At 42.5% G+C, this 13,279-nt stretch overlaps 1 protein-coding gene across 24 annotated transcripts in view; it reads right to left on the bottom strand.

Moving 5' to 3' along the window:
- Window positions 1-862: 862 nt before the first annotated feature.
- BIN1 (bridging integrator 1) overlaps window positions 863-13,279 on the bottom strand; it is a 140,423-nt gene continuing 128,006 nt past the window's right edge. For 10 of the 24 annotated variants that reach the window (XM_016433569.2, XM_007494006.3, XM_007494010.3 and 7 more), the window contains 4 exons: window positions 9,900-9,986; window positions 9,459-9,569; window positions 7,634-7,735; window positions 863-3,570 (listed from right to left, as the gene is read on the bottom strand). In XM_016433569.2, coding sequence (XP_016289055.1) covers window positions 3,463-3,570; window positions 7,634-7,735; window positions 9,459-9,569; window positions 9,900-9,986 — 408 coding nt within the window. In that variant the 3' untranslated portion in view covers window positions 863-3,462. Of the gene's footprint in view, window positions 3,571-7,633; window positions 7,736-9,458; window positions 9,570-9,899; window positions 9,987-10,879; window positions 11,003-13,279 lie in introns of all 24 variants that reach the window. The other 14 variants (XM_001366517.4, XM_007494002.3, XM_007494003.3 and 11 more) reach the window with 4 other exon arrangements.

Raw genomic sequence — 13,279 nt, 5'->3', positions numbered from 1 at the left:
TGCGCCATGGATGAGACTGTCTTTTGAGGAAGAATTTTTGATATCTTGAGAACTATTAAGTCTAAAACAGACCTAACTTCACAATGAATTCCCCCACATAAAGAAGGTAACAGGGCATCCATATTTAGACAAGTTGTGATTTCCCCCTTTCAGAGATTCATCATAGGCTAAACAGTGCAACCTTATTGTTCTGGCTTTAGAGGCAGGGACCATCTCACAGTTCTGTCCTGTGATGAGCACACAGTAGGTGCTTAATGTGGATTGAATTATCAGGATATCCTGGAAACGAAGGCTTTCATCCAACCTTCTTTGCACCAAGTTCTCCACCACCCTTACCACTACCAACAACTCCCCCACCCCAAGCAACCATCTTGACCTGGAAAGCTTGACCCAGCTTTGTAGTATCAGCATTTGCTTTCTAAATAGGTTTCTTTTAGGGTGCTCTTTAACAGATCACAGGATTTAGAGTGGAAGGAGCCTCAGAGACCAACTCCTTTACCTTATGGATAAGGGAACTGAGGCTCAGAGGGCAAATGACTTGCCCATAGTCACACAGAGTTGAGTCTCATCCCACTGGCAACTCATGGGACTACTTGACCTAGCAGAAAATGGTATATGGGAGGAAAATTGTGTTTTCCTTTTTAGAGACCCGAGAACCCTTTGCCCAGTGGGCAATGGAAGGAAAGCCCAATGGGACATGACTTCTCCCACCTTTCAGCAACTCAACAATTCTTCAGTATCTCGTGGACAATACTTATGTACATACAGCCTTGGTGCAAGTATATGTTTGTGCACTAGTCCTAAAGCTCTTTCTAGAAGAAGCAGGATCTTCATTTGTGTATCCACCACAAGGCCAGGCACAGAAGAGGAACTCAATGTTTATTGAATGAAAGAAATTGGATTATTTGGTTTCCATTCTGGAGATAAATTAAAATTAAAAAACAAAAACATTCTCCCACTCCCCACCCCCAACAAAGGTCTCTCTGTTTGACTGTCTACAGCTCTGTACTGCACAAAGATTTGCTGACCAAACAAGTCAACCCAGGACATAGTTCAGAGGATGAAACTATAATCCTGTCTTTAAAAAAAAAAAAGGCCACAAGTTTTGCATAAAAATAAACAAATTTAAGCTAAGATTCTGGCATTAACCCAATTCACTTGCTTTTACTCTGTTATATATTTAAGTAGATATATATTTTAAAACATTGCTCTGAGAAGATTCAACTGGGTTTACAAATGCATAAAAATAGAGTTTCACATGGATCGATCATTACATTGTTCAGATTTTCCAAAACAGAAACCAACATCACTACTTTTTTTTTCCCCCAATTAACAAGGCAAACACACTATAGCATTCTTAAGGAAAATGACCATCACATAACCAAGGCAGCCTTGCAGATAAAGTACCCAAAACAGCCGCCCATAGAGTTTTCCCAGCCCACCCTCCCTGAGAAGAACCCTGGAGACCACCACCCAAACAAGCCTGACTGCTTGCTGGCCTTCGTCCCTGGGCGAGTTGGGGGGAGGGAGGGGTGGCTATTTGCAAGGCTGCCTTACAGCTACATACTAGTTCTCACAAGGGGTTCCAGCCAGAGGCAAGCTATGACAGTCATCCCTGAACAGGTAGAAAAGAAAGATGAAACACACAACACAAACACACACACCTGCACGCACGCACACAGGCACACACACACACACCCCAATGGAGAATAGTTTTTTTGTTTTGCTTTGCTTTTGCATTTTAAAAATAAAACACTGAGTGAAATGCTGAAGATGACCTTTTCAAGTGAAATCAACCTATCCTAGAACGCAAAGCTGGCTCCTGGATCTTCCCCTCTCACCTCAACACTCCAATTCATCATACAAGCATCAACAGCTACACCAGTAGCCCCTGGGAGCCATTTCTGCCCACGTGAGTGTTCAGACGGGCTGAGGTCTGAGCATGGAGGTCCCACTTGTCTTACATGGAGTTTTCCCAAGAGAAGAGTTTATATTAAAAGGGGAAGAGAATGAGAGAGAGAGAGAACAGGACAAAGAGGTGGTATTGTTCTGTTTGCATCCGTATTCAAGTCTCCACAGTTTCCCCTTTCCTCCTGCAGAAGCTAAAGCAAAGCCATGGAGGAATGGGAATGCCTGAATTCTCACACCCTTCATCTCTTCCTCAAGTCTTCTCCTTCTCAGACCAATCCCTTTAAACTAACCACAGTATAAGAACATCATGCACCAATATTAAATAGGGTTTAAGAGTTCAGACAGCTCTGGACCTAGCCAAGAGCAAAGTCAGAAAGGTGGCTCCAACATAGGCCAGTTTGCAGAATTCTCCACGGGGAAAACGTGAGCCCCATTCAAGAACGAAAAACAAAGGGGTCGACCTGTGCTCTCTCCTCCTAATAAAAAGGTACCATTTTCAAGTGCTATACTTTTAAGAAAATCTCCCATTTTGCCTTCTTTTCCTCAGCATGTTTTCTCCTTTTCTTAAATCTCTGACCAGGAGTCACTTTCACAGTAATTTGTCCCCAGAGAGGAAAACCTCCATTTCCAGGAAGACTTCCCTAACAATATCTTCTTCCTCTGATCAATTTTTTGTCTTTGTATAATAGTGGATTAAAAAGGAGGGCAGCACAGGAGCTCATTGGATTGAGAGCCAGGCCCAGAGACAGGAGGTCCTGGTTCAAATCAGCTAGGAAGAAGGAAATTTCCCTCTGATTAAATGCAGGTCCTCCCCCCATTTTGCTTTAGCTTTTTTCCTTCATCACAGTAGAAAATCCCAAATCCTAGTACCACTTATACTTATTGGAGGAGAGGGAGAAGGGAGAGATGTAAAGAAAAAAGAAACACACAATTTGTTTGGGGTTTAGCAGGTTTGGTTTTTTTTTCTGGTAATTTTATGATCGTGTGTTTTTCTTTTCATTTAACACTGTACACTAGTATTTATCATCAAAGCCCAACACGTGTTCTGGCCAGTGGGGTCGAAGGAGGATCTTTGAAGCCAAGATTAGAGGGGGGGCTGCTTGTCAATACCCATGCCAACAGCAGTTGCTGGGAAGGATGGATGATGTTCACCATGGGACACATCATGGTGACAGGTAAGCACGATGGTTTGAGTATCCCCTGCTGTCTGTCTTCAACAAGGTCACTCTCTCACCCCAGTGGGTTATTTCCTGGTCAAGGCTCACATGCTACTGAGAACTGAGTAGGGATATTTCAGCCTTGGAACTCAACTACAGGGATACATATCAGCTGCAAAATAACACTTTTAAAACTTCATTTTAACTTCTGATTTTTGTTTGTCATCTGTTAAGTTTTTCAGCCTTAGTTCTCTTCTTTTCTTCTTCTGTCATCTTAACCTTATCCACAATATACAACTAACACAAATCGTACTAAGACACATTTTTTTTTTTTGTGGAGAAGGGGTGGGAGTTGGCTTCACGCCCCTTGAAAGAAGACTGATGGCTCTAGCTCTCACTGAACTTTTTCCGTGAAGTTCTCAGGAAAAACGCCTCGGCATTTCTCCAGCTCCTTATGCTGGTGCCAATCACTCTCCTTCACACCCATCAGCCAGCCTTCATCCTGAAAGAGATGCAAGTATAAGTGTTTGGAGTCTATGGGCTGGAGCCCAGAGGTTCTCCCCAACTAACTTCTCCTTCTCTAGCTTCTGGAAAGACTACCTCTTCTACCACCATGACTTGGGAAAATCTTACTGATTTTTCAAGGTCTAATTCAAATCCCACCATTTTCAGGAAGACTTCCCTAACAATGTCTTCTTCCTCTGATCAATTTTTTGTCTTTGTATAATAGTAGATTAAAAAGGAGAGCAGCTAGGGAGCTCAATAGATTGAGAGACAGATCCAGAGACAGAAGGGTCCTAGGTTCAAATGTGACCTCTAACACTTAATAGCTGTGTGACCCTGGGCAAGTCACATAACCCTGATTGCCTAGCCCTTACCGCTCTTCTGCCTTAGAACCAATATGTAGTATTGCGTCTAAGATGGAAAATGAGGGTCTTAATGAGAAAATAGTGGGTTACAAGAATATGATAAGGCACACAAGCATTCCATTGAGTTGTTGCTCACAGCTCTACTCCATGGCTCTTATGTATATAGCTTATAATATATCCTCCCCTGTCCAACTGAATTCTACATCTCTTATAGTTGTATTATTGTATTATTATTATTATTGACCCTTCTCTTCTTTTGACTAGCTAACCTAAGCTCTAGAAAGAGACTCCTATTAAGAACACAATTATAAAGATGCTTTTCACACAAAATAATTAGATCTAAACAATTAGAGAAATATTCATTGTCTGTGAGTAGACCAAATAAATATAATAAAAATAACAATTCTCCCCTGCATTACTTATTCAGTGCTGTGCCAATTAAACTGACAAAATGTTGTTTATAGAACTAAGAAAAAAATCATGACAAAATTTATCTGGAAGAAGAAAAGGTCAAAAATATCAGGAGAATCAATGAAAAAAAAAGTGAAGAAAGGTAGCCTAGCAGTACTTGATCTCAAAATGTATTACAAAGCAGAAATCATCAAAACAATCTGATATTGGAGACAGCTAGGTGGCTTAGTGAATTGAGAGCCAGACCTAGAGATCCTGGATTCAAATCTGGTCTCAGATACTTTCTAGCTAAATGATCCTGGGCCAAGTCATTTAACCTCCATTACCTAGCCCTTACCACTCTTCTGCCTTGGAATAAATACTTGTATCAAATCTAAAACAGAAGGAAAGGGTTTTTAAAAAATCTGGTACTGGCTAAGAAATAAATGGTAGGTCAGTGAAATAGATTTGGGATACAACACACAGTGGTAAATGCCCTTAATAATCTAGTGTTTGATAAATAGGAAACTCAAACTTTAGAGATAAGAACTTGCTATTTGAAAAGAAATTGTTGGGAAAATTGGAAAGCGATTTGGCAGAAACCAAAATCTCATAGCATATATCAAGATAAGGTTAAAGAATGATATCATAAACAATATTACTCTCATTTCTTTTCCCAAATTTCCTTCTACCTCTATTATTTGATTTTTAATATAATTTTTGAATTCTCCACTAACTCTTTTTGGGCAGGAAAATAATTTATATTTTTTTTGGAGGCTTTGGATGCAGCAGTATTGAATTTTCTGTCCCTTTCTGAGTTTGTGTTTTGGTCTTCCCTGTCACCAAATGCTATTTTTGTTGTTGTTGTTGATGATGTTGACTAATTTTCCAACCTTTTCCATGTCTTTTAACTTAAAAAAAATACTGCCACAGGGAGGTTCTGTGGTGAAGGAGGCAACATCCCAAGTTTCAAGTTCTTTGTACAGCTACCTTCAGAGATAGCTCTGGGAATCTATACGTTTTCACTTCTTCCAAAGTAGTATGATCTAAGGAGAGGTGTTTAATATTATCCCCACCTGTGCTCTGGTCTTTGGGCAAACACAAGCACTTTTCTTCACGTAGGAAATGTGACCAGGGCTGCCTGCTCTCCTGCAGCCACAAGAGCTGGTGTCTGCCAGTGCTCTTCCTCACCCTGTGACTATGACCTGGATCTGAGTATGAGCAATACTATGATAAGAGGCCTGTACCCAAAGCCAGAAAATGGACTCTTGTAATCTCCTTTTGACCAGTTGTCCAATCCCCTTGCCATCTGTGGCTGAGAACACAGCCTTTTGCTGCTAATTCGACCATCCCAAGGTCTGTGTTAGTTTGCCAAGGTGACGCTTGCCTTAGCACATTGCTTTGTGCTCCATTCTCACTGGGGGGAGAGGGGACGAAACAAACTCCTCCTGCTAACCTTTTAAGCTGTCTTAGCCTAAAAAAATGATTCCACTCATCCTATATTTACTTCTTTGTAGTTTTCCCCTATACTCCCTGAGTTTGCCTTCTAAGAAGTAATTTAAAAAATGACAGTGAAAGGTAGAAATGAGAGAGAGGGGAAAGGAAAGGAAAGAGAAGAGAGGAAGGTTGGGCTGAAAAAGAAATGATATAGAAGAGGAAGGAAAGAGAAAGGGAAAGGCAGAGAGCAATTATAGAATCAAAGCAATTCAGAGCTAGAAAGGGACCTTTCTAGAAACTAGTTCAACTTCCTCATGTAATAAATAAATGATTTGTCTAAGAGAGGGCAGAGTGGGCAATAGAGACAGGAGGAGACAAGAGCTAGTAGTGGGAGAACTGGCATTTGAACCTAAGTCCTTTGATGAATTAAGATTCTTTCTTCCAGTGAGAATACTCCTGCATTCTTAGTATTCCTGCTCCCTTTTCTCATTTCTCTCTCACAGATCTTGAAGGTTTAGTAGTAGATTTTTTTTAATCAATTTAGTAGTGGATGGTCTGATGTCTGCAAAAGGTTTGTCAAGAAAATTTCATGAACCTAGAATCAGAATCTGGGGGGAAAGAGAGAGAAAAGGATATGGCAAGGAGAAAAAGAAGGGAAAGAGAGAAGACAGAGAGAGACAGAGGAGAGGGATAGAAGGAAGGTGGGCATGACAGAGGAGAAGTAAGAATAAGAAAGGGGGATGAGGAAGGAGAGGCAGACAGAGAAGAGGAGAGTAAGCATGAGAGTGGGAATAAAAAAAGAACTGTTGTGGGAGAGATACAGAGAGAATCCTGAATGACAATCAGCAAGTATGTCTTAGTCTCCAGGTGCTACAAGGAACCGCTTTTCCTGTGTTTCACAGACTACACTACTCCTCCCTGATCTGACTAACCCAAATTTATACTATCTAAATAAAACTACCACTATTATCCTTATAAATCTTAACTTCACCTTCAAATTATAAAATAGCAATGGCTAACTGGTTGAGTCTCAACAAGAATCAAGTTAGAACTCTGAATCTTAACCCTAACCCAACCAAAGACCAGGTTTTTCTTTGGTCTTCTCAGAGTTTAATCAATCTATATAAACTGCAATACATAGACAATAGTGTTTCCCAAGTTGGGAAAGGAAAACACTAAGCTCCTTCTGGTCTGAGAGATAGTCTCTGAGATTGTGTCACTGCCAACTGCCAGAGAGAGTAATTGACACAGAAAAATGATTATAAATGTCAACATCTGCAATTAATATGCTCTCTCAGCTCTGCTTCAAACTCCAGTTCTTTTCTCAAGCCAGTCACATTACTTCTTATCCCTAAACTAATAAAATAATACTTGTTTTCTAATATCATCCTCATAATGCTGAATACTGGGGATACAGAAAAGAAAATGGGGTCAGAAAAGAAAGGAAGAAAGGAGGGAAGGAAGAGTGAAGAAGGAGAAAAGGACCTCCCATCTCTGGGACCAATTGTGGCCTGAGACACTTCTAACTATGTGACCCTCGGCAAATCACTTAACCCCAATTGCCTAGCCCTTACCACTCTTCTTCCGTGGAACCAATACAGTATTGACTCTAAGACAGAAGGTAAGGGTTTTTTAATTTTTTAAAAAATAAGAGGAAAAGGAAGAAAAAGAAAAAAGGAGAAATGTAAGAAAAATCAGGGATAGCCAGTTCCTCCCAGAAGCTAGATTAGTGACTATATGGCCTTGCCCTTCTAAGTTGTTCAGAGACTTTCCTTTATGTCCTTAGGCTGCCCTCTTCTGATCAGTGCTGCTCCCAAGCACCAGCCATTGAAGTTAACTGTGCTATGACCAGAACCCCGAGTATCTCACCTGCTCCTCTGGGTTCTCAAAGGGAATCACCAGCACAACATCACCAGCCTTCAGCTGCAGTTCATCGCTGTCCGTTGCCGTGTAGTCATGCTGTGCCTGGACCTGCCATAGGGAAGATCATCCATGAATGGTGTGGACAACATTGGTATGGTATAAAGAATGAGGGTTTGGGTTTTTGTGTTTTTTTTATTGTATTTAATCACCTCATAACTAAACACTTGCCTATACATTTTCCTGTGTTGTGCTCTAATAATTTCTTGTTCTTTCTTCTTTTGTCTGCCAGAAAAGAGGGAATTGAAGGGTTGTGTGCCTAGGCTTGAAGAGGTGGTTTTCTCAATTCAAAACCAAACCTCCTTTTTTTTTTTAACCCTTACCTTCTGTCTTGGAATCAATACTAAGCATTGGTTTCATAGCAGAAGAACAGTAAGAGCTAAGCAACAGGGGTTAAATGATTTGCCCAGGGCCAAACAAGGAAGTGTCTGAGGCCAGATTTGAACCCAAGACCTTCTGTCTCCAGATTGGCTCTCTATCCACTGAGGCCACCTAGCTGCCCCTAACCCATCCCTTTTAAAAGACAGCACTTCCTAAAAAATGGTTAGACCTTGAAAAATGGATGGTGCGAATTTTTTTTTTTGCCTCCATCCCTCAACAGTCTCTCTTAGAGACAGAAATGCCCTAAAAACAATGCCCCTTTTCAATGGCTGTGTACCAGAAGCTACATCTCTCTCTCCCTGCCACATATATGATTATATGGTAAACCTCCAGGAGAGAGACTTCACAATTTACCAGCTTTAGAACTAGAGGAAACCTTTTAGACTTTCTTCTCCTTGGGTTAACAATCCAATTCAATCTTTATGCAGGCATATTTGTATCCATATGCTTAGGTTTGCTCAAAATTATCTTAATTTCCAGAAGTCATTTTTAAAAGGAGATGTTCAAAAAAAATAAAAAAAAATTAAAAAAAAAGGAGATGTTCACGGGGAGCAATTAGGTGGCTCAGTGGATTGAGAGCCAGAAAGAGAGACAAAAGGTCCTGGGTTCAAATTTGACCTCAGACACTTCCCAGCTGTGTGACCCTGGGCAAATCACTTAACCCCCATTGCCTAGCCCTTACCGCTCTTCTGCCTTGGAACCAATACACAGTATTGATTCTAAGATGGAAGGTAAGGGTTAAGAAAAAAAATAGATGTGTTCTCTAGGAAATAGTGGAGAACATGTTTGGATTGAATAAGAAACTTCCCTGAAAGATGAAGGGCTTCCAAGTCCTCACCAAATCTCTCCCCCTGACTTGTTAATAGAACCCGGTAGATTAGTGTGTCTCCATCTCCTGGCTTCTCCAGCTTCTGTTAAGTCCCAACTAAATTTCTCAATCCCCTTAATTCTAGTGCCTTTCTTCTGTTATCACCTATTTATCCTGTATAGAGCTCATTTTGTTCTATATTTATTTGTACATTGTCTTCCCCCACTAGATCATCTGCTCTTATCAAGGACTATCTTTTGCCTCTTTTTGATTTCTAGCACCCAGGAGGTATTTAGAAAATGTTTGTCGATAAATATTTTTTGTTGTGTGAGACTCAGCCCAGTATGTGACTCTATTGACTTTACTAAGAGGTTTCAAGAGACTTTTGCTGAGAAAGGAAGCCCTTTCTAAGGAAATAGTGGAGAATATGAATGCCTGGCAATAATGGCGGATGTTGGGGAGCCATTCTCTTTTCCCAAATGGAGAGACTACCTGCCTTTTCTCAGAAAAGCTGATCCGTCCTTACAATTCTCCAAGCTAAGCGGTCAGGAGAGAAAAGGGTTTCTTTCTCCCTTCCTCTCTCACCTTGAACATGAATCCTGGGGGCAGGTCGGACCTCTTCGAGGGAGTACTGCCCTCTACAGTTCCATTCACAGTGGCGGGGAAGGTCTCAACCACCACAGCAGGCAGGGAGCTCTAAGAGAAGAAAAGAGAAGACAGAGTCAGAGAGTAGTCGTGGAAGACTGGCTGGAGAGTTTGGGCAAGGGTAACAAAAGACAGTTGCCCCAAAGCCCCAGAATCCACATTGGCGGTCAGTGAGGGTCACAGGCCGGCCCATCCAGGATCCTCACTGGCACTGGTGTGTGGGTCCAGCTTATAGGGCAAAAGGAGCAAAGCGCTGGACTGGGGTTAAGCCTTACATATTCACACACCCGGCTAGGGTTGGGAAAAGAAAGACGGAGACAGAAGCAAAGAGAAAAAGACATAGCCAGAAAAAAAAAAAGTCTATCTTCCCCGTGGTCTTACAGAGGCCCCGTCACTTGCCGCCGTCTCTTTGGCTCCTTCGAGTACTGCCACTGGTTTCGTCCCGCCAGCCTCTGTCACATCTCCCGGCTGCAACATAAATCCCAGAGCCAGGTCAGATCCTGGCCTGCTCCCCAGGTACAGGAAAAGGCAAACTCTCCCCCCACCAGAGAAGAACAGGTCAGGCCAGAATCAGCAGGGTCTTCACCTACAGCATCAGCACCCCCCTTTCTACCACAGTGTTGTCTCTGGACAAAGCCTGCCTCTTCGAACCTTTTCTCTCCCCTCTTCCTGATTCTTCTACAATCTTTAAAACCTTCAGCTACGGGGACGGCTCTTCTATGGTGTCAAGAACATAGACTGAGAGTCAAGGACAGGCTCAATTACTCTCTCTGTGTGTGATCCCTGGCCAAGTCACCTAAGCTCAATGGATCTTAGTTTCTTCAATCAACAAATGGTCATTCCAGCCTTGGTTCCCCTATCTCTGAGAGTCATTATGAAATCAAATTAAATTATGGATGTCAAAGTACTTTGAAAAACATCAAGCCATGTGCAAATGAAAATTGTGTTCCTACAGTCCTCGGAAGAATGGACAACAGAACCCAAGGTCCTAAGCAAAATTCAAGAGCCCCTCCTAGGTCCTCAGTCTTCACACCACCTGTCCCTCTCTGCCCCCTTCCCTGGAGCTCAGGGTTAGGTCCTAGAAGGACTGTTAGGAAGGAATTCATTTCTACCAAGAACAGAAGATGAGTGCTACTACTCTATTAAAGGCATTCAACAAGGTGGGAAGGGAGGATGAGTGACTTTTGCCCATAGCCCCTGCCTTCAGGCGGGTCTCCCCCAAATTGGAGAAGAATGGTGCCTGAGCGCCTTCTCTGAAGTCCTCAGCTCTCCTTCATTCACAGCTTAATTCCATCTTCTCATTCCCTTTTCCCTCCATCTGGAGGGCAGGGATAAGTTGGGGAGGCAGACAGGGCACTTACTTGGGCCGGCCCAGGCTCTGCGGTCTGGCTGGGCCAGACCACGGGAAATGCGCCCTCTTCGGTGGCGCTATCAGCAGGGCCCTGCTCCACAGACTGCAGGCTGCCAGCTGGACTCTCTGCAGCCTAGGGACAGGCATGGGCAGAAGGGGAGGAAGAAAAGAAAAAAAGGAGAGGAGAGGCGAGAGAAGGAAGTAATGGTCAAGGCATAAGAAGAAGAGAAAATAAACATGAGCAAATGGCCTGTAAGGAAAGGGGAGGAGGGTGAACACAGAGACAGACAGAATCCAGGAGTCAGCATCTGGGCCTATAGTCAAACCTGGTGGAAGGGAAGTCGAGGACTGGGCTTTTGCCTTTCTTTTCATCTCCAGGACTTGTCAATAAAGCTTAATAAGTACTTGTTGACTGACTATCCTACACCCTCTTCCTGGCAAAAGTCAGAGCTAAATAATGACAGTTCATCGATGGAAGATGGGTCATGGGCTTTGCCAAAAGCCATCTGTCATCTCAACAAGACTGCCTCTGAGTTAGAGATCCAACTTGCCCCAAATAAACTAATGGCAGGTAGTCACTGGTGAAATTAAAGGTGAAGTGAGGCTTAAACCATCCTACTTCCTTTCTACAGAGATCCCAAAATGCCTCTCTTAAAAGAACCCAGGTAAATCATCTCGAGAGGTACCATCTTTCTATTTTGTGTGGTTTTAAAAAAACCCAGTACTGTCAACTGCCCTGCAAAGACCTAGAGAAATTAATAAGGCATCTCTCTAGAGGAGAAGAAACAATTCACAGCTGAGTTCTACCTAGGATTCAGGCCCACCCTCCTCTCCCCTGTGGTCCAAGGAACATCAACTACTCTCCAATACAGACCTTCTATTCCAAGCATTGTAGGCAACTCACTGTTACTCCCCCATGCCTGCCCTGCCATGCTGATGGATTCAATCCTGGCCCCATGCTTTTGTCCTTCCCTTTGTTGTGTTTAAGGATATAGGGATTAGCTCCTTGCTACAAAGCCAGAGCAGAAATCTTGCAGGTAAAGGGGGAAGATTCCGGAACTTTGAAGAAGATGCAGACAGTTTCTGCTGAGGGAGAAAGCAGTTAAGCATCCAGGAGCTGAAGGTGGACCTAGATAGCTAGATATTCTCTATCCTGTGGCTTTTCCTGGTGATCCAGTCTATCCCTGCGAATTCTGCTGAAGCTCAGAGTGTTTTTCCAACAGAGCTGCTCAAGACTTCATCAGTACAACTGTCAGTGAGACTTCCTTTGACCCTTGTTCCTGCTACCTTCAAGGCCTTCCCAATTTTATATTAACTAAGCGAGGTTAATATAATAGTCGTAGGAAGTAAATTTGTAGGTAGAAAATATTAGATAAAATGGGTAAACAACTAGGTTTTGGGTTTTAGACAGATCCTCCCAATTCCCTTCCCTTATCCTAAAATAAACTGTTACTTGGTTATATTTATCATTTAAACCCGTTATTTAATATACCTCTTTCAGCTGAAACACTAATCAACCTTCAAGGCCCAAATCAAGTCCCACTTTCTCTACATGGGTTTTAACCACTCCAACTCCAGATGATCTTTCTGGTCTCCAGATTCCTACTGCACATGTGGTTTCAACATGGTCTAGACTTTTTCTGTTTGCAGAGAGCACACTTCTTTGCATTCCCACAGGTCATTCTTCATTCATGCCTAGCCTTATCCCTCCTTATCCTAACCTTTCAGAATTCTTCAAGCCTGAGGCAATACCTTATTCTCCACTTAACTCTGCCTGATTCTCCACCCCCTTCCCCCAATAAAATGATCTCCCCTCTCTTCTTCTCAAATTTCCCTAGAGCACTTTACCTGGAATTTCTCTCTTGCTTCCATCACTCTCCATCTCATAGTTTACTGATTGATTCACATGCTGTATTTCCCTTCAAAGACTGTAAAATCTATCAGGAAAAGGTCTGTGCTGTTTTTCATCTTTGTAGCTCCAGCCCCTAGAATGAGGGCCTTGAACAAAGCTAAGTGCTTAATAAATACTTTATTGACTCAATCTCAACCAGCCTGCATGGATCAAGTAGTCTCCTGTCCTCCCCCCTCCTCCTCCTAGCATCTGGGAAGAGAAGGGTCAATAAAGACTTATTGATGGATACCTGATTGATAGCCTTGCTGTCACATTTGACGCCTGAGGAAAATTTGAATAATTGTGGAAAATACAGGGTCTGGCTTTGCTTGTGCCACTTCTGACAGTTTTAAGCTAGGAGCCCAGACATGACTGCAGAGAGTGTTGGACTCTTCACCTTCCTCAGTTTTCACAAGGAAACATAGAGGAAAACAGCTATGATGTATGTATGGGAGGTGGACATATGAGGAAGTAAACTCATGGGATCACCCCATTGGAAGGGAAATGAGACTTGGGACA

This window comes from Monodelphis domestica, chromosome 4, assembly GCF_027887165.1.
Source record: "Monodelphis domestica isolate mMonDom1 chromosome 4, mMonDom1.pri, whole genome shotgun sequence".
Taxonomy (NCBI): Eukaryota; Metazoa; Chordata; class Mammalia; order Didelphimorphia; family Didelphidae; genus Monodelphis; species Monodelphis domestica.
The sequence above is the reverse complement of the archived record's forward strand: the minus strand, read 5'-3'. Positions and strand labels throughout refer to the sequence as shown.